We start from the raw sequence: 21,356 nt of genomic DNA, 5'->3' as shown, positions 1-21,356 counted from the left end.
AATATTAAACAATTTCGCCTCATCTCTCTGTAATGCAATTTATAAGGTGGTGAGTAAAATGGTGGTTGATAGGTTGAAACCTTGTATATAAAGAATAGTGTCGTCGTATCAAATCGGTCTCGTGCCTGGAAGAAATATTCATGAAAATATCATAGTTGCTAGAGAAGTTCTGCATAGCATAGATAAAATGAAGGGTAGAAGGGGATTCTTTGTCATTAAGGTTGACCTCTCAAAAGCTTATTATAAGATTAGTTGGGAATTTTTGTGGAAGGTACTCTGAAGTCCAGCTGCCAGAAAATCTCAAAATTTTGATCATGCATGATGTTACAAACGTTGAAACAAATGTTAATTGGAATGGAGCTAGGAGTGACTACTTTAGGCCACAACGTGGTATTAGGCAAGGGGGTCTGATTTCGTCGTATTTATTTGTGATGTGCATGGAGAAATTGTCTCATTTGACTCTTGAGGCTGTAGATAATAAGAAGTGGAAAGCCATCAAAATGGGGAAGCAAGGCCCTTGTATGTTGCATTTAATGTTCGCTGACGACTTGTTGCTTATGGGAGAAGCAACGGAGAACCAGATGCGTTATGTGATGGAAATATTGCAGAAATTTGGAGCAATGTCGTGACAGGAAGTTAGTAAGGAAAAAACTATTATTTTCCAAAAACGTGACAAGGAGGGTCAAGAGGAGACTGTGCGAGTTGTCTATGTTCATGGAGACACTTGAGCTTGGGAAGTACCTAGGTGTGGCTTTAAAGGGGAAAGCCTTGAGAAGGGGTGATAATAACTACATATTGGAGCAAGTTTTGAAAAGATTAACAGGTTGGAAAACTAGGCATCTATATTTTGCAGGCCGTGTTACGTTGGCAAAAAGCGTTATCGAGGCTATTCCGATATATCGAGTGTGCACCATAAAGCTAGTTAGAAGACATTCAATAGCTTCAGCAGAAATTTTTGTGGGGGGATATAGATGAGAAAAGTATTTATCATGCCGTTAACTAGGATAAAGTTACTAATTGCAAATCTGAAGAAGGAGTGGACCTGAGGAAGTTGGAGCAAATGAGTAGAGTCTGCTGCATGAAGTTAGTGGGGAAGCTTATTAATGACGATAGTGTGATGTGGTGCAGTGTGTTGAAGAATAAGTATAATGTTACGACTGAGTGTAACCCAAGAGGTGTGGATTCCAAACTTTGGAAGGATATTGTTAAGCTTAAACCAGCTATGTTATCACATGCTTGTTGGATAATAGGTGATGGTGTCGTAATTGATCTTTGGGAAGACTGCTGGGTTGAAAAAGACTTGCAGATTCAAGATATGGAGTTGAGTATTTCATAAGAGTTAAGGAATATAAAGCTTAGAGATTTGGTTAATTCCGACGACAAATGGAATTGGGCTTTGATGAATGATTGGATGTTGTATTCACTGATGCAAAAGATTAAGGCACTTCTCCCTCCAAATTTGGAATCGGGGAAGGATAAGATAATTGTTGCAGGGGAAGGGAGCTATGGCATTACAATTAGCAATTTGTATCGCAGCCTTGATGAGGATGATGTTGTTGGAGATATTTATATTTGGAAGAAACTCTAGAATCTCAGAGTTCACGAGAGAGTTAAGCATTTTGCTTGGATGCTAGTGCATGATCGCTTACTATAGAATCTGTAGAAGAGTTTGAAGGGTTTGGGCAATGCCGCTTGTGCGAGCTGCAATTGCGTTTGCAAAAGTACTCTACAAGCATTTAGAGATTGCAACACTGTTATGCAATTATGGGACAATTTTGTACTGGATAATATAAGGTTGAACTTTTTTAATGTTTGAACACATGGATCGGATCAAGATGAATATTAACCATAGTGAAGATTGGAGTAGATTTTGGGTCGAGGGTTGCCATAGTTTGTGGTGGTGCCATAATATGGAGTCTCACAATGAGCAGTTTAGAAGACTTCATTGCATAAAATATCATGTGCATAATAATATTTTTGAGTTTAATAAAGCCCAAATGAGTAGGGAGGTTACTATGAGTAAGGGATGTAGCACAACTCAAGTGAAGTGTAAAGCGCCTTGAGAAGGATGGGTGAAGCTCAATACAGATAAAGCTCGCAATATTAAAAGCGGTGCGGGTTATGGTGGTCTGCTTCATAATCATAAAGGTGAGTGGCAAGGTGGTTTTTACAAAATCCTGGAGATGTATAGTGCTTTATGTCCCGAGCTGTGGGGAGTCTTGGAAGGTTTACAATTAACCAGAAAAGCGGGGTTGAAATAAGGTGGAGATATGTGTGAACGCTATTCTGGTGGTTGAAGCTATTGATTCGGATATTGTCAAAGAGGTTGAAGGTTATGCTTTGATCAAGAAAATTTGAAACATAATGAAGCTTTTTGATGAAGTGAATGTTCTACACTCGTATAGAGAAGTTAATCTGTGTTCTGATAGATTAGCTAGAGCATGCATAGAGAGTTATATAGACATGGAGTTTTAGGATGAAAACCCAGATTTTGTTCAGGAACTATTGTGTAGTATTTTTTTCCTTTTGGGCCTTGGCCCTCCACTCAACTAATTTTTTCAACATTTCAAAAATTTGATATACTAAGTTAGATTAATTATAGATTTATTGCATGCTGGTGTTTTTAAACAAGTAATGTGCTTTTTATATCTAAGTCCAATATAAGCTGGTTAACTTAATAAGGTTTCAGTTTAAATTGCACAAGGAATTGAGTTTAAATTTTGTTGTCAACCTTATAATTTTATTAAGAATTTAAAGGAGATGTACTAATAGGTAAAAGAGTTTTACAATGTGACCTAAAAAAACATATCAATGTGACCTAAAAAAACATATCATTTGGCCATGGAATAAATTACCTCAAAACTACAGTATAATTTGGCGGAATTCATAGTCGTGATTGGTTGACAGTGTAAAAATATTTTACAGTGTTAGTGTATCATCTATTTTCTCATTTATTAATGGATAACACAATATCCTGTTGTGTTTGTTAAACTTTAGAGTTTTTTAAATCCTAATGAGGGCCTCTTTGTTTCAGCTTTAAAAAATAATTTTTTTTTGTATTTTTGAAAATAGATTTTCCAAAACCGTTTTTTAAAATATTACAAGTTTTTTTATATTCGTTGTTTCTAAAATGAAACACTAATTTTGATATCCTATAACATAAACATAAATTACTGAAAACCAAAACTTAATCAAAATTACTATTTGAAATAACTTCAAAATAACGTGATTTTTAAAAATTTTGATATGAAATTTTTTCCAATAATAATCTTTTTGATTCTTCAAATTACAAAGTCAAAAGGGTCTCTTTGTCATTTCCTAATCAAGACATTTTTTCAAATTCAAAACAAATCAGCATGCGCCACGTGTCCTCTTCTTCTCTCACTTTTTCCTTCTTCTTCAAATTGAACTATTTCTATCCTTCGATCTCTCTATTAAACACTCCACACACTTTACAAATTTTAAATTATATTTACTTATTTCTCATTCTTCTTTCAAATTAAATTCATTTTTCTTTTATATTTCTATCTCTTTTAATTTCATCATTTCTTTTCTACCTAATTATGTTATTTTCTTCTAATTATTTTTAATATATTAAAATATATAATTATATTATATGATTATCTTATTAATTACTTATTGGTATATAAATATATACAATATTGACATTTAACTTTCAACTCACAAATCACTATTAGAAAAATATATATTTTATTTTAATTAATATTTTAATTATTTGAGATATAAATTTTTATTTTCAAATTTCAAAAAAAAAATTTTCCTTGCATGTCATCATCAGCAAAATACTTATTTTATTTTAATTAACAATTATTTTTATTTCAGACACAAAATTTCTCTTTTTCTCACAGGGAACTATCAAGAAAATATATATTTTATTTTAATTAAAATTGACTTTATTTGATACACAAAATTCTTATTTTCAAATGTCAAAATTTCTCTTTTTTCACGGGACACTATACCTATTTATTTTCATTAACAATTGCCTTTATTTGAGATACAAAATTCTTATTTTTCAAAATATTAAAATTTATCTTGTTTCACAAATTACTATCAGCAAAATACCTATTTTATTTTAATTAACAGTCGCCTTTATTTAAAACACAAAATTCTTATTTTTAAATATCAAAATTTTCCTTTTCTCCATGTTACAGACATTTTTTTTAATCATCGTATTAAATAAATTTACCCGTGCGAACGCACGGGTATTTCGTTAGTTTTGTATGAGAAGTTGTTTCAATTATATTTCAAAATAATATATTTAATATTATTTTGAAGTTATATAATATTGTGTTTTGGGACAACAAAATGCTTTAAGGTAAAAGGTCCAGTCATCCACCATCCCAGTCAATTTTATTTAGCATATATATTCATCACGTGAAAGATAAAGTACGTTTTTTTATCTACACTTTTAATTATATTCATCTTGAATTCTAAATTGATTTGAGAGTTGGAACATTAATCTTGCAGCCAATCGAAGACAGTATTAAAAGAAGCCACGGTCGGCGATTTCAAAGTCTTACATCATCGTGGAAATAGGTTAGGCCGATAACAGGGACCTACAGACTAGTCTATTTAGGCTCAAGACAGACAACACATTATTTTTTAAATAGAAAAGACCTAGTCTTTTTTATAAGTCTATTTAGTTAAAAGGCTAGGCCCTAAAATTTTTTTTAAGCTTATTAGGCCGGCCTATTTATATAAATACGAATACATTTTTTTTACTATCATTATGTTATGTTTTGTACTTTGAATTAAAATACATAAATAAAACTTTGTTACCTTGAAGAACTTGTGAAAATAAGATGAAAACATCTTATGAACATTGTTTTCATAAGTTCTCTTAAACAAATCGTCTCGTATAATTTATGCTAATATGTAAGTTAAAATAAGTCAATGCAAACAAATTTTTAGTCTCTTGGTATTTTAGTTAGTTAGTCTGTTTAAATATTATTTTAATTTCTTATTTATATATGTCTAAAACAAATAGGCTTTTACGTAGGCTAACAAGCTAATCAGGCCTTTAAAAAGGTTAGACCCAGGCCTACAAAATAAGCCTACGACAAACTACAGGACAGGCTTAGGCTTCCGTTTTTTTGAAAGGCCAGACTTAGACTTGGCAAAGGCTAGCTGGGCCCAGCCTATTTCCATCTCTAATCATCAAGCAACACTAATTTTAATTCCACAACGAAACAATATACTTAAATTAATAAAAAGGCGAAATACCCCCTTTTGTCCATTAAGTATAGCCTTTGGTTCATTTTTATTCCTCAATTATTTTTCGTGTCAAATTGGTCCTTTAACTTTTTAATAGATGCATGCGAGTCCTTTCCGTCTACTCTGTTAAAAATCTACATGGCAGTGACAGGTGGATTTGACCAACTCTTGTGATGGAATTAGCGTCTGAAAAACCGACGCTAAAAGCTATTTCTGGCGATTGATTATTGTTGTTCATGTTCTTCCCCAGTTTTTTTACAGTGATACCCCAACATAATAAAATAGAAGAAAGAAGAAACACAACCATATTGGACGTGGCAAGCTGCATGTTGAAGTAGAAGAACATGCCAAAATCCTTATAGGGTGAAGCAATCACCACCACTATTTATATTCTAAATAGGTGCCATACCAACAAACTAACGAACAAGGTTAGCGAAGAATAATGGAGTGGCAAACGAACATTAATGAGTCATGTGAAGGTGTTTGGTTCTACTTGCTACAAGCTTGTTCCTGATGCAAGGAGAATGATGCTTGATGATAAAAAATTAACTTATGATTTGGGTAGGATATCACTAAAATGGAGCTTACATGATATTTAACCAAATCAATGAGAAGATCGCAATGAGTCAAGACATTGTGATTGATGAGAACTCTGTCTGGGAATGAAATTCAGATGATGTAATTAACAAGCATTTTAAGAGTTATGGAATCGACAAAGAAAATAATGAAGTCGAATTTGACCAGTTGTTGACATTCCAGACATAGTCGAAGTCGATGAGGGTGTAGCTAGCACAAGCTAAACACCTCAAAGGACTAGAGTTCTACCAACAAGGTTTCAAGACTATGAAGTTATTGGTGATGATGAAGTCACAAGAGATGGAGAATTAGTTCATTTTATTTTAATTAGGGAAGGAAACTACGATTGAAGAGTTACAAGCGGTCGAAAGAAACAACACATGGGAGCTAGTCGAATTCCCAATGCACACAAAAGCTATCAAAGTGAAGTGGGTGTTCAAATTGAAGCACAATGCTAATGGGTCAATAGTAAGACATAAGGCAAGATTAGTAGGTCATGAATTTCTTCAAAGATCAAGACTCTACTACTTTGAAGTATATGTCCAGTAGCAATATTGGAGATTGTCATATTGGTGGTAGCCCTAGCATGCAAGCAAGGCTGGTCAACATTTCACTTAGATGTGAAATCAGCATTTTTAAATGGTTCCTTAGATGAAGAGATATATGTTACACAAACTTTTGAGTTTGTGATACATAAGGAAGCGAGGAAAGTATACAAGTTGCAGAAAGCCCTCTATGGTCTCAAGCAGACACATAGGGCATGGAACAAGAAGATTGACTCATACATGGTCAAATTGGGATTCATCAAATGCAGGTATGAGTATGATGTTTATGTTTAGGTTGTGGCACAAGATATAACAATTATCGGCTTATATGTCGATGACTTGCTAGTAATTGGAAATAGCATGGAGAACTTGTCGACGTTCAACGAGCTGATGAAAAGGGAATTTAAAATTTTGGATCTGGAAAAATTGTCTTATTTCTTAGGCAAGTAATTTCAAATGTCGAAGCAAGGTATAATGCTACATCAAAGAAAGTATGTCAAAGAAATAGTAAAGAGATTCAGGATGGAAGACTTGAATTCTGCATCCTTATCCTTCGAACCAAATTTGAAACTGGAGAAGCATGGATAGGAGGACAAAGTCGATGTAACTTTGTTCAAACAAAATTTAGGATCTTCTTTTCAATGAAAATTTATATATATATATATATATATATATATATATATATATATATATATATATATATATATTAATTTATCTAATTTTAATATATTTTTAAACAATATTCTTTATTTGCAATGCAAATTTTTGAATATTTTTTACTAAAAAATTATTTTATTTAAATTATTAGTGATATATATGTAATAAAAATAATAATTATATATTTTTATTGACCAGACAATATTTTTTCAAAGATATAAAAAAATAATTAAAGTAAAATACAATGAATTTTATAAAATTACTAAATTCTATATATTACAAATAATAGACTTTACAAAACTAATTAAACATTAAAAACCAAGTTAGGTAAAGATGACTCCGTCGCCCAAGTTTTTCCCCAATGATCTCGTTGGCGAGATCCTATCTGCTCTTCCCGTGAAATCTATTCTGCGATTCAGATGCGTTAGCAAATATTGCAATAATCTCGTTTCCGATTCCCTTTTTGTCAAACTTCATCTCAAGAGATCATCAACACGAAATCCTCAATTCATACTAAAGGCCGACCATGTCTTACGAATCCCAGGCGAGTCCCCCTCTGGCAGTGACGATGAATGGGAGGTGGAGGAAGGTTTCATTCCCTATTTTGTGAGCAGTTTAGTTGAAAATCCATCTTTCGCCGTCGCTGTTGATCCTTACTACGTGGTGAAAAACCATGAATACCGTTTAATTGGTTCCTGCAATGGATTGATATGTTTGGTTGGTGAATCCATCACGGATGGTGAGTATTATGAGTACTCGTTCCATTTATGGAACCCAGCCACCAGGACCACATCTCCGAAATTTGGGTTCTTACGTTTATTTCACAATCGTCTCGGTTGCACTCCCTCTATTGACGATGGCTATTTCATATTCAGCTTTGGTTGCGATGATTCTACAGGAACTTATAAGGTAGTCGCCTCACGTTACAATAAACGTGAACAAAAAACCAATGTCAGAATTCTAACTTTTGGTGATTCTGTTTGGAGAGATATTGGAAGTTTTCCTGTTGATCCTTTGAATTTGGACTCAAATTTGGAATCTGGTGTGTATCTCAAAAGCACTATTAACTGGTTTGCTATTCAAAATAAACTTCGGTATAACGGCGATGATTATAAGGATATTAATGTTGAACAATGTTTTATCACTTTCCTTGATTTGAGAACTGAGACTTGCAATAAGTATTTATTGCCTCGTGATTTCGACGAGGTTCCTCCTAAAGAACCAATTGTTAGTGTGTTGGGGGGCTATTTTTGTTTTTCTTATCGTAACGAGGAACCTTATTTTGTTATATGGAAGATGGAGAAATTTGGAGTAGAAGATTCTTGGGCTCAATTTTTTAAAATTAGCTATCAGAATCTTCAAATTGATTATGACTATAGTGACGCATATATAAAATATCATTATCAATTGAAGCCGTTATTTATTTCTAAAGACGGTGATTCATTGGCACTAAGAAGCAGTTTAAACTCTCAAGAAATTATTTATAGTTGTAGAGATAATAGAGTGGAGCGAATAGAAATAGCTGCAAGTAGAACAATTAATGATGATACAACTATGTATAGTGCCTGGTGCAGAGACGAGGAATATTTTGAAAGCTTAGTTTCAGTTTTATGAAGGTAAGTTCCTTTTTCATAGTTTACATGTTTGAATTTATGCTAGTTCGTATATGTTGTTTTCATGTGTATCAATTGTGTAAATATTATCTTTTATATTCCTTGACTTAAGAGCTTTAATTTGATGCGTGGGATGCAGAATTAGAAGAACCGCGAAAAGCTAATACAATGTGAGAATTAAAAGCTTAGAAGAAGAGCAGCTAAGGTAGTGGCTGTTTGGGAGGGTGGATTCAAAGGATTATGGTTTGTATTAGTTAGGATTTTAAAATTAAATTACTGCATTGCAATGTTTATTACACTTATTTGTTTATATGTTTAAGCCTTGATGAGAAAAAAAGAAAGCTCAATTGATTTGTAACTGTTGTAGAATGAATACAACATTTTTAGTTAACAGTATGTATTAATTATTGTGTTTGATATCCACAGTGGAGTTGACACTTTCATCCGTTCTTGTAACTTTGTAGTATTTCTAAGTCTGTGACAACAGTTGAATGGGTGTGCTATGGTATGAAAAGGTATTTATCAAAAGCGTTGCCGGTAATGACTCCTTCAGCAAGAAGTGATAGGTGGCAAAGGTATAATGGATATGTCACATATTGAAGAGCACAACTTAAATGGATTTGTAGGTTGAAGGGTCATCAAACTTAAACGGTTAGGCATTAGAAAAACTGTGGCATATTATATACAAGGACATATTGAGCTGTTGGAAATGACTTTTTGTAGAAACCATCTTTGTTGTTGAAACCCAAAAAATATAACAAGATTTTTTGCAAGCCTATTTTACCAGGTCCTTGTATACGTCTTATTTATGCATGCATGAGAATAATCACTAGGCCCTTAGAACAGTGAAAAAGATCATGGTGTACTGATGATTCTCTTTTGATCATTTGAGGTGAACCGTAGCTTCTTATCTTCGCTCTATCACAATCATTACCATCCAATGCAGGAAATTTGTTAGACCTTTAGTAAAAATTATTAGGAATTAAATATGTTTTTAATGGTAGTTATTACTCCCATTCTGCCTCCCTTCTGTGCCTGCATGTTCGTGCTGCCGCCCTCCCACCTTTTTAGCCTTCTCGGCCTCCACAGCTCCTCAACCTGTTAAAATCAATAGCAAGGGAAGCTATTTCACATCTATTCTTACTAGATAACTGTTGTGCGAGAAAAGTCAGATATTCTTTAAATTCGCTTGTATAAATTTATCATAACTAGTTTTTTTTTTTGTTGACAAATTTATCGTAACTAGTTAAAGAATGATATACACTTGATAATTACCATATGGATTTTTATTAGTATTTGTTCAATTTTATAATTTCATGTGTGGGATTGCAGAATCATAAGGACCGCCAAGAAAATACCTCATTTTATGTTTCAAAGGTGACGCTATGTTGCCCAACATTCATTTGTTGGATTTTCATCTCGGTTTGCATATTCAAAAACTTCTTTTAAAGGCTGAGGCATATCATAGTTACTGCATTGCAATGTTTATTTGTTTTAGTTTAAGCCTTGGTGAGAAAAGCGCATAACGTTTATTGATTTGCACCTGTAGTCGAATGAATCCTACAATTTTTAGTTATTATGTATTAATTATTGTGTTTGACATCCACAGCACAGTTGACACTTTCATTAGAATTTAGAAACTAAATCTTCAGCTTTTGACACTATGTATTATTATAAATAGTAGGAAGAAAATAATTAGAAACTGAATCTTCAGCTTTTGACACTATGTATTATTATAAATAGTAGGAAGAAGAATTTAGAAACTGAATCTTCAGCTTTTGGCCAAAACTAACTAGTTTTGGATGTATTATTATAAATCTACTGAGTATGAAGAGTACTGGCTCTGGTTATTCTGTTTAGGTATTTTTATCGTGATTTCCGCAGCTCTCAGTGCAACAATTTCAGGTCTCATGGCATTTTTGGGTTTAGGAGTTCAATAGACACTCATTAGGTGGTGGCCTCTTGTGACAATCCACATCAACAAGGTGGTGGCGTCCTGTTACAATCCACATCAATGGAGAAGCAATGCGAGAATTCTCTGTTAGAGTGACATTTTTTGGATAGAAAAAGACTTAAAACTCCAAATGCATAATACTCCCTCCGTCCCATAATGAGTGACCCATTTGGAATAAATTGATGTCCCAAAATGAATGACCCATTTCAATTTCCAATACACTTTTTCCTATTTTACCCTCTAATTATTAAAAAGTTCACCATTTCCAATACATGATAAGGGTACTATGGTAAAAATAATATTATCTCTCTTACTTTTTTACACTTTTCTTAATCTGTGTAAAATGGTGTGCTGGGTCACTCATTGTGGGACGGAGGGAGTAGCTCCAAATCTATGATTGCAGCATCAGTTTCGGAATGCTTCTGTTACTCATACGAGAAGGCAGCTTCTTTTCTGTTATTTCAATTAATTGTTTTCTGCTCAATTATGCAGAAAACCAGTAGCCAATAGCCACTATGGGAATGTCAATAACCCGCAAGAATCTTTTAAGTTGTTGTCATCATTCTAAAATAGAACGTACAAAAGGTATTTTTGCGGTTTTTGCAGCTCTCAATGCAACACTTTCAGATTTCATGGGATTTTAAATTTAAAGTTTGGTTTGAACAATTTAACACACGCTTATACGGATCATTACAGAACAGCCAGCTGCAGCAAAATGAGATGTAAAAAACATCATTAAAGAATAGTCAGTCAACTGTCGATCCACCTACAAAGATAACTCCAAAAATACTACAAAGACCATAGAACCCACACCTCCTTTGAATCCATTTCAATCCTTACACACTTCCGGGCACATGAACCATTGAGCCACACAACTTACTAACTGATTAGATGTATTATTTATCCAATTTCTCAAATTTATTTATATTGATTCAAGCATTTGCTCCTTTGAGGCATCCTTATTGTTGAATACTTTATTGTTTCTTGATTTCCATATTTTCCAAATACAAGCAAACCACACAACGTTTAATCTGTTGGCATAAATTCTTCCGTTTCCGAGTAGGGAATCAAACTGATTAAAATGAGTCACACACACTCTTTAAAATACTGTGAATATTCCAACCCTATTGCTAATTGTATACCATATAATTGCGCAAAAATAGAACACTAACAAAAGTGAGGTACGGTTTCCACTATACAGCACCTGCCCAATAGAGTAAAAATTGTTCTCACTTATAAGCACCCGGCTGTATATTGTTTTTGAGACTCTCTACAAGTCTACATATATCATTTACATTTCAAAAACTATTTTTTTATTAATAAAAGTTTCTGGTTTTAATTTTTAAATTCTTAAACAATGGTAGTATAATGTTTTTTTAAAATTATTTTGATTAGAACATATTTTTTTAATGGAGACTACTTAGATACAATTCCTTAGGTGTGATTTGTACTATTTTCCAATAAAAATATGACAAATGTATAATTTCCTCTTACACATAGACAAGTTTTTCCTATTTTCATTCCTTAAATGATGCTAAAATACACTTATCATATTTTCATTGGAAAATAACATTAACCATACCTAAGAAATTGTAAAAACATCTCCTCTAAAGATTATTATAAGCGGCGATTTCCGGCGAGCCTATGGCGATTTCCGGCAAACCTTCTCTATCGATCTGGTAAGGCGCGGTGGGGCCTGTATACAGAGATTTTCTAAACTCCTCGTCTTCGGTTTAAATTCCTGTTCTTAGGAACATGGACCTTGTCGAGGGGTTTTCTCCGAGATTTCTGTTAAGGGTTTACCATTGGCTTTAGTCAGGTGGGTAGCCATGTCCGGTGACGATGTCGGTCCTGAAGGGGTTTGGAATTCTGTGAGGAAGAAACATTTCAAAGCTTGGATCCCTAGATGGGATGTATTCTCGGTGGGCAAGATGAAGGAGGTGAAGAGGAGGAACAAGGTGGGAAAACGATTCGGCTTCGTGAGATTTGATGATGTTGCTGATGCTCGTTTATTGGCGGTGAAGGTTGATAACGTGTCTTTTGATGGGATTAAGATCCACGCTAATGTTCCCAGATTCTCGAGAAAAGCTGTTGAGGGCTTTCCGCACAGAGTGGTGAAGATGGATGACGCTCTTCCTAGCTTTAAGAAAGGGAGGTTTTATGGAGGTCAGGGGGCGAATTCCGGGATTGATGCGTCGAGGAGAAAACCACGTTCCTTCGTTGATGTGGTGGCTGTCAGGTTTGTGGGTGGGGATAAGCTAGTGAATAAGAAATCTCCTTTGACTTATTCTTCGATGGAGGAAGACAGAATTAGATTATTAAAAGCTTTGGTCGGGACGCTACAGATCCCAGGGTCGGGTATGGGGATCCAATTACAGATGGAGAGAGCAGGCTTCTTTGCTATCAAGGTAATTCCACTTGGTGCAACCAAGTGTCTTCTGGAGGAAATTGAGGAAGGTTCTTAGGTTGATTTTACGAAGGAAGGTGAGTTATGGTGGCAGGATTGGTTCTCTGAGGTTTCTGAATGGAAAAATGATGTGGTAGACCCTTTTAGAACGGTGTGGCTTCGCTTTTGGGGCATTCCAGATGTGGCTTGGAATTCTATTTTCTTTCAGACTTTGGCAAAGGAATGGGGCTCTTTGGTTGGTGTGGATGCGAGTATTGCGGATCGTAAAATAATGGAGATGGCTAGAATCCAATTGAAAGTGGAGATTGATGTGGTATTTCCGGACTCAGTGGAGGTTTCAATTGATGGCAAGCTATTCCCTTTGGCGATTCAGCTTGAGGCGTCACAGACCAGTTTCCGTTCAGGTAACATCAATTCTTCTGCGTGTAATTTTATTTCTTCTGACTCGATTAGTTCTGGTGGAGTGTGGTCCGAAGAGTACGTTGATGTTGAGGATGAATCGGTAGATAGTATAGAAGATTTCTCGAGTGTTCTAAAGGTTGTGAATCCGGTATCACGAGTATCAGATATAGCTGTCAGTAACGCAGGTTGTGCTTTTGGTGTTTTAGGAAATAATGTTATAGTGGGTGTCTCTGATATTTCTGTTGTTCCGAATTCCTTTATCGGTGCTCCTGCTGGTTGCTTTGATGAGGCGGTTAGGTCGGTAGGTCAAGTCGGCTGTGACGACGAGGTTGATTCATTGGTTGTTAAGGGACTGGTTTTGAATCAGAAGGAGGACGGATTGGGCGCGGCTTCTGCTGTTAGGGAGGATGTGGCTGGATCTGTTTCCGGGCTGGTTTCTTCTGCTGTGGATGTTGTTACTAACAAGAGACTGGTTTTGGAAAAGTTTATGGATGAAGGGGAGTTGGGAATTCCGGATGGAGTGAAGGGCGAAGGGGTGGCTGCTTCTCAGCAGATTGTGGGTCAAAAGTTTCTTTCTTTAGCCGCTGAGTGTGTGCCCAAGAAGAAAATTTTGTGTCCCAAAAGTGTTAAGTTTAAGAACCTTATGGAGTTGGGGGCTGTATAAAGAGGAAGAAAAATATTAAAAATTGGACCAAGAAAAAATTTATTGGTGGGGATTCAAAGAAGGTTAAGGAAGGTTTTTCTTCGGGCTCGTTAGAGGGATCTTTATTGGATCCAGTTTCAATTCAAAGTGGCGGAGAAATTATTTGTTATGAGAATCTTTCGGAGAACGTTTTGATTGGTATTAATAATCCAAAACAGTGGGGTTTTGTTAACAAATACGTGGAGGGTAAAATGAAGTCGGCTTGTGAAGAGTTGGGTTTAAGTAATTTGAAAGATCGATTCATCAATTTTGACAAGAAGGGGAGATCGGATCTAGAAGAGCATTTAGCAATTGTCCCAAGGAAGAAGCTTTCAACTACGTCTTTATGATAATTGGATCTTTTAATATTGGGGGGGGGAGGGAATGCTCTTAAGAGGACAAGAATCAATTCTATCATTAAAAAGGGGGATGCGGATATTTTTATGATACAAGAAACAAAAATTACAAAGATGGAGGATTTTATTGCTTGGGGTTTGTGGAGTAATTTGGAAGTGGGGTATTCTTTTTCGAACTTGATTGGTAGATCGGGAGGGATTCTAACTCTTTGGAGGAAGGATAGGATGGAAGTTCTTAATAGCTTTAAAGGAGAGGGATTCTTAGGGATAAAGGTGAAGTGGAAGGAGAATTTTTATTATGTAGTGAACATTTATTCTTCTTGTGTTCTACAAAAGAAGAAGGAATTATGGGACAATTTGTTAAAGTTGAAAAGTTCCTTTTCGGATGGGGAGTGGATCTTCGAAGGGGATTTTAATGCGTCTAAAAACGTTCATGAAAGGAAAGGAAGATCGATGACGGATATGGATTCGGGTTCGGATCTCTTTGCAAAGTTTATTGATAATAGTGGGTTAGTGGATGTTCCTAGCAAAGGAAAAAATTTACTTGGTATAGTGGAGATAGTAGATCCATGAGTCGAATTGATCGTTTCCTTGTGTCGATCAATGTTATTAATGATTGGGGAGTTATTGGGCAATTAGTTGGGGATCGTGATATTTCGGATCATTGTCCTGTATGGCTTGTGGTGGATAAGCTTAATTGGGGACCTAAACCGTTTAAATTCAACAATGAATGGTTTACTTTTAGTTCTTTTCTCCCTTTTGTTGAAAAGGAATGGAAGGATATGGTCGTGGAAGGAAGAGGTGATTATGTGCTCAAAGAAAAACTTTCCCGGATTAAAGATAGATTGAGATGGTGGAACAAGATGGTTTTTGGTAGAATTGATTTGGAGGTGGAGGAAGGAGTGAGAGATATTAATGAGGGGGGTTCTAACTTGGAGGATACGACGGAGAATTTGATTGGAGAGTCTCTTTTTTGTAGGCAAGAGGCCAATAAGAGATTTTGGTTGAACTTGAGGATAAAAGAGAATATGCTTGTTCAAAAATCTAGACTTAAATCGTTAAACGAAGGTGACTCGAATAGTGTGTTTTTTCACAAAGTTGTTAAAGAAAGAAGAAGATTTAATCATTTAGGTCCCATTGTTACTCAAGGAGGGATGGTGGAAAAGGTTGAGGACGTAAGGGAGGAAGTTTGGAAGCATTTCTCTAATAAATTTTTGGAAGAAGATTCAGATAGAATCCTCTTGGACGGAATTTCCTTTAATAGCATTAGTTCTAATGATGCGACGTTTCTTGAAAGGCCTTTTCAAGAGGAGGAAATTAAAGAAGCCATAGATAGTTGCGGTGTTTCTAAGAGTCCGGGCCCAGATGGTTTCTCCTTTATGTTTATAAAGAAGTGTTGGAGTTTCATCAAGGAGGACTTTTTAAACTTTCTTAATTATTTTCATTCCGGTGGTTTCATCTCTAAGGCGGTTACTTCCTCTTTTTTGTCTTTGGTTCCTAAGTCATCTAGTCCTATCTCTTTGGATGATTATAGGCCCATTTGTTTATTGGGATGTATGTACAAGGTGGTATCGAAGATCTTGGCAGGGAGATTGAAAAGGGTTCTTCATTCTATTATTTCGTCTTGTCAGAGTGCTTTTGTTCCAAATAGACATCTCCTCGATGGGGTTTTGATTGCTAATGAGTTAGTGGATTTTGCGAAGAAAGATGGTATAAGTTGTCTTTTATTTAAGGTAGATTTCGAGAAGGCTTATGATAAAGTTTCTTGGAATTTCCTTAGATACATGTTAAAAAGAATGGGGTTCGGAGAGAGGTGGAGGAAGTGGATGGAGAGGTTGGTTTTTCATAGTAATATGTCCGTTTTAGTTAATGGGTGTCCGACGAAGGAGTTTTGTGTTGAGAAAGGGCTAAGGCAAGGTGATCCTCTATCACCTTTTCTTTTTGTGCTTATAGCCGAAGGTCTTACGGGTCTTGTCCGGAAGTCGATAAACAATGGTGATTTTATAGGAGTGGATTTTAATGATAATGTGGCGGTGGATATTCTTCAATTTGTGGATGATACTTTATTGGTAGGAGAGGGAAGTTGGAAACAAGTGTGGGCTATTAAAGTGGTTTTGAAGGCTTTTGAGATGGTTTCGGGTCTTGGGATCAATTACCATAAAAGTAAGTTGATAGGTTTAAATGTTTCGAGAAACTTTCTTGAGGCCGCCGCTTATGTGCTTTCTTGTAAAGTGGAGGATAGTTCGTTTCTTTTCCTTGGGATTAACATTGGGAGCAACCCGAGGAAATTCACATCTTGGTTGCCTCTTTTATCGAAGATGAAGAAGCGCCTCACGGGTTGGAAGAACCGTTGTCTTAGTTTGGGAGGAAGATTAACCCTTTTGAGGTCTATTCTTGGTTCGCTTTCCATATTCACGATGTCTTTCTATAAGATGCCTCTAAAAGTGGTGAAGGAGATTTCAAAAATGCAAAGTAATTTTCTTTGGGGAGGGGTGGTGGAGGACAATAAAAGACATATTCATTGGGTTAGTTGGAAGAATGTTTGTCTCCCGTTTGAATACGGAGGTCTCGGAATAAAAAATATTGCGAAGTTTAATATGGCTCTTCTTAACAAATGGAGATGGCGAATTATTAAGGGAGAGAACTCGCTTTGGTATAACTTGTTGAAAGCTCGTTATGGTGACATCACCATGAAAAGCTTTTGTGGAGGTATGTCTTCTTCTCTTTCTTCTTATAACTCTCCTATCTTCTCTTCTTCTACTCCTTCTTTTTCTTGGTGGTGGAAAGATTTACTTTCGCTTGGTAGCATTGAGGGGGAGGATCCTTTTTCCGGAAATTGTGGTTTTAAATTGGGTAATGGGTATGCTACTTCTTTTTGGGAGGCAAAGTGAAGGAATAACTTGAGTTTGAAAGAGGAGTTTCCGGTGTTATTTTCTCTTTCGGCTTTGAAAAAAGTGTCGGTGGTGGGTATGGGAGGGTGGAACAACGGTATTTGGGAATGGGGAAGTTGTGGCATTTTGGATTCTCAAATTAATTGTGTTTCTTTGAATTTGATTTGGGTCTCGTTTCAGAATGCTCTTGTGGGATGGGGGCCGTCTTGTATAGGGAGGGATGAGGTTTTTTGGAAGGGTTCGGGGGATAGCTTTTTCTCCGTGGCGTCTTGTTATAGACTTTTTGTTAGTAAGCGGATTCCTTGCGGGCCTTTTGAGAAGTTCAACGAGGTCTTGTCTTTAATTTGGAAGTTGGATGTCCCTTACAAAATCAAAGCTTTTGGTTGAAGTTTTTTTGTGAATAGGCTTCCTTTTAAGGATTTACTTTTGGTTAGAGGTATAGTTTTAACTCCGGATAATTTAAAGTGTGTTTTTTGTGGTATTTTTCCGGAAAACCGGGAACACTCTTTTATGGTTTGTAAAGGTGTGGAGGTGGTGTGGAGGGAAATTTCATCTTGGATTGGGAAGCCTTGGAGGGCGATGGAAGAAGAGTGTAAAACGTGTTTTATGGATTGGTATTCTATTTGTAAAAAGAACAAAGTGAAGAAGGTTAAATTAGGTGTGGTGTGGCTAGCCACTATGTGGATTCTTTGGCTTAGTAGAAATGGGATTTGTTTTCGAAATGAAGGTTGGGATGTGAATAATACATTGTGAAAGATTAAATCATTGGTTTGGAAATGGTCTTTTATTGGAGAAATTACTCATCCCATTTGTAGTTTTTACGAGTTTAACAAGGATCCGTTGTTATTCCTATCGTGGACCCGTTGTTATTCCTATCGTAATTCTAAATTGGTTTGTAATTTCTTTTTGCGGGGTTTCCTCGTCTGTGTAATTAGATATTGAGAACTTTTAGTTCTCCGTTTTAATGAATCTTGCTTACACAAAAAAAAAAAAACCTAAGAAATTGTAGGTAAGTTTTCTCCTTTTGTTTTTTTAATTAAATAACATTCTCACTCCATTTTTTATTGGTTTATGTGTAAAATCTTTATTTATAAAAACCAAAAAGAAAAATATAATTCTTTTATTATATATTAAGAAATTATTTTAATTTTGTTAAATAAAATATTTTTTTAAAAATAAAAATCTGAATTATCAGTAACATATAGAAAGTTTTAATTATATAACCATTTTATTGCATTTTACTCTAATCTTTTTGACCAAAAAATAAATAAATTAACACACCATAAAAGTTTTAGTTCAACTATTACAACGGGGCTGCATTCATCCACATCATTGACCATGCCGCCGGTGTTCTTCCCCGGCGATCTCATCAGCGTTGTCTTTTCTGTTCTTCCTGTAAAATCTCTTGTGCGATTCAGATGTTTGAGTAAGTCTTGCGACTCTCTCATCTCCGATCCTATCTTTGTCAAATTTCATCTCAAAAGATCATCGATTCGAAACCCGGTCTTAACAATAAACACACAGCACATCAAACAGATTCCAGGAGATTTCCTATGTGAGATAATGTGGGAGGTGGATGAATGTGTTGTCCCATGCCCGGTTAGTCGATTAATTGATAATCCTTCTCTCACCCTTTTCATTGATCCTTGCTATCAATGGAACATTGACCAGAGATGGGGCCGTATAGTTGGTGTCTGCAATGGATTGATCTGTTTGTGCGGCGAATCTTCCCATTTCATCCATTTCTATACAGAGTATTGGCTCCGTCTATGGAACCCAGCTACCAGAATAACATCTCCTAAATTTGGGTATTTTCCTTATATTAATAATGGCGATGACATTTATGGTTATTCCTTTGGTTGTGATAGTTCAACAGACACTTACAAAGTAGTGGCATTCAAGTACATTCCCGATCCATTCACAACTGAGGTGCGAATTCTTAGTTTAGGTGATAATGTTTGGCGAAATCTTGAAAGTTTTCCTGTAATTCCTCTTCGTCTGGGTTATGAGGAAAAAGATGTCTATTTCAGTGGAACTCTCAACTGGTTGGCTATTCACAATATGCAGTTATATAATTTTAAGGATATTACAGTTCAACAGTTTGTTATAGTTTCGCTAGATTTGGGGACTGAAACATATCATCAGTATCGGCTGCCCAATGGTTTTGATGAAGTTCCAGCTAAAGAGCCAACTATCGGTGTGTTGGGAGATTTTCTTTGTTTTTCTTATTCTTACAGAGAAGCCAATTTTGTTATATGGCAAATGAAGAAGTTTGGAGTTGAAGATTCTTGGACACAATTCCTTAAAATTAGTTATCAAGATCTTTAAATAGATTATGACTTTAACAATGTTACGACAAAGTACCGTTTTCAATTGATGCCAATGCTTCTATGTGAAGATGAGGATACATTGATACTTAAGAGCGGTCAAGATCTCCAAGTAATTCTCTATAATTTGAGAGAGAATAGAGTAGTGCGAACAGAAATTAGTGTAAGTAGAACTCCTACCGATAATAGAACTAGCGATCACGTAGCCTGGAACTTTTTCAAGGGTTCTGTTGAAAGCTTAGTTCCTGTCTTTTGAAAGTAAGTTCCTCTGCCATGATTTACAGTATGAATTTAAGACAATTTATAAACGTTGTTTTCATAATAATCGATTGTGTGAATATTCTTTATTTTTATCGGCTTGAAAATCTCCGGTAATAGCAGACTGCCACATAGTCCTAGTAATATATTCTTTGACTTGATGTCAAAACTGACAGTACTTTCAACTGCTAATATAGTATGAGGAAAACAGCCAAGGCAGTGGTGTCTAAGGAGGAAGAATTGGTTTGAATTATTTAAGATTTTAAAATGAAATTTGTCCAGGTACTTAGAACATGATTTTTGATGTACTGCCTGATAAAATACCCATGGAGGATGTCTGTTGTTGATTTGGATAGGGATGATGTACTGCCTGATAAAATACCCATGGAGGATGTCTGTTGTTGATTTGGATAGGGAAACACCTTATTGAATGAAATACCTTAGTAATGGTAACACCCTATTGTGTGTTTTAAAGGTGATGTTGTTTATTTGTTGGCTTTTTAAAAGGTTAAGGTTGTTAGTTGCAGACCCAATTAACAGAGAATGATAGACATTCAATAATGAGAATTTATTTACTGAAAACTTCGGCTAGAAACTCGAAAATAGCCTTAGGAGATGCATCTCCAAAAAAATTGAGATTTTAGTAAATTTGGAGATATATTTTCGAAAACACAAAAGAAAATTTTGAATTTTGATTAATTCGGACATGTATATCCGAATTAATCAAAATCCCAAAAAATTAAAAATATTAGGATATTGATAAATTCAAATATCATAAAACTGTTATAATTTATAAGCAAAATACCCTTTTTCGGTTTGAACCAAAGACATTTTGATTAATAAACACTATGCCATACCACTGGGCCATGTTGTTTTGTTGTTTTTAATTCCTTCTTTGACTTATTTAACTACTTCAACCATTTTATCTCAATCACCCTAAAAATATCTGCACTATTATTATTATTATTATTATTATTATTATTATTATTATTATTATTATTATTATTAAGGTTTTGGAATAATAATAATAGTCTTATAAAAAAATATTTAAATGAAATTTAAAAATAAAATGTCTCTATAATGCGCTTACCCTATACACATGCACCGTGTTCGTTATTAATATTCATGATCTATGCTATGGTCTATGGGTATCGTTTTCTACATTATTGTCACACTAGTAGTTACATTGATATCTTTATTTATGCATATTATTATTCCAAAATTCTATTAATAGAAATAATAATAGTGATAATAATAATAATAATAGTAAAAATTGTAGATCCAAATTGCTTATTAAAAAAAAAAATATTAGTAAAAATTGTAATAGTAATAATAATAAAAGTAATAATTGTAATAGTAATTATATTAATAATAATAAAATAATAATTGTAATAGTAATAATAATAATGCAGATTTTTTAGGGTGATAATAATAATAATAATTGTAATAATAA

The 21,356-nt window shown here is 34.8% G+C and overlaps 1 protein-coding gene and 1 pseudogene across 1 annotated transcript; both read left to right on the top strand.

The window, feature by feature from the left end:
- The first annotated feature begins 6,307 nt into the window (after positions 1-6,307).
- Positions 6,308-9,988, top strand: LOC131627773 (F-box/kelch-repeat protein At3g23880-like). The gene is made up of 5 exons (XM_058898630.1): positions 6,308-6,412; positions 6,510-6,625; positions 6,799-6,847; positions 7,341-8,629; positions 8,766-9,988. Exons 1-4 carry the CDS (start codon positions 6,308-6,310, stop codon positions 8,625-8,627), a joined length of 1,557 nt encoding a protein of 518 aa, XP_058754613.1. The 3' UTR covers positions 8,628-8,629; positions 8,766-9,988.
- An 8,604-nt stretch (positions 9,989-18,592) lies between these two features.
- LOC131627793 (F-box/kelch-repeat protein At3g23880-like) lies at positions 18,593-20,777 on the top strand (annotated as a pseudogene).
- Positions 20,778-21,356: the final 579 nt, after the last annotated feature.

This window comes from Vicia villosa, unplaced genomic scaffold (genome assembly GCF_029867415.1).
Source record: "Vicia villosa cultivar HV-30 ecotype Madison, WI unplaced genomic scaffold, Vvil1.0 ctg.000402F_1_1, whole genome shotgun sequence".
Lineage (NCBI taxonomy): Eukaryota > Viridiplantae > Streptophyta > Magnoliopsida > Fabales > Fabaceae > Vicia > Vicia villosa.
This window is presented reverse-complemented; position numbering and strand designations above follow the sequence as displayed.

Bases quoted from the DNA above. Each gene is read 5' to 3' on its own strand.
- LOC131627773 (XM_058898630.1), top strand. From the start codon at position 6,308: ATGAATTTCTTCAAAGATCAAGACTCTACTACTTTGAAGTATATGTCC. The intron at 6,626-6,798 runs GTATGAGTATGA...CTTATTTCTTAG, and splicing joins TTGGGATTCATCAAATGCAG to GCAAGTAATTTCAAATGTCG. The intron at 6,848-7,340 runs GTATGTCAAAGA...AAACCAAGTTAG, and splicing joins ATAATGCTACATCAAAGAAA to GTAAAGATGACTCCGTCGCC.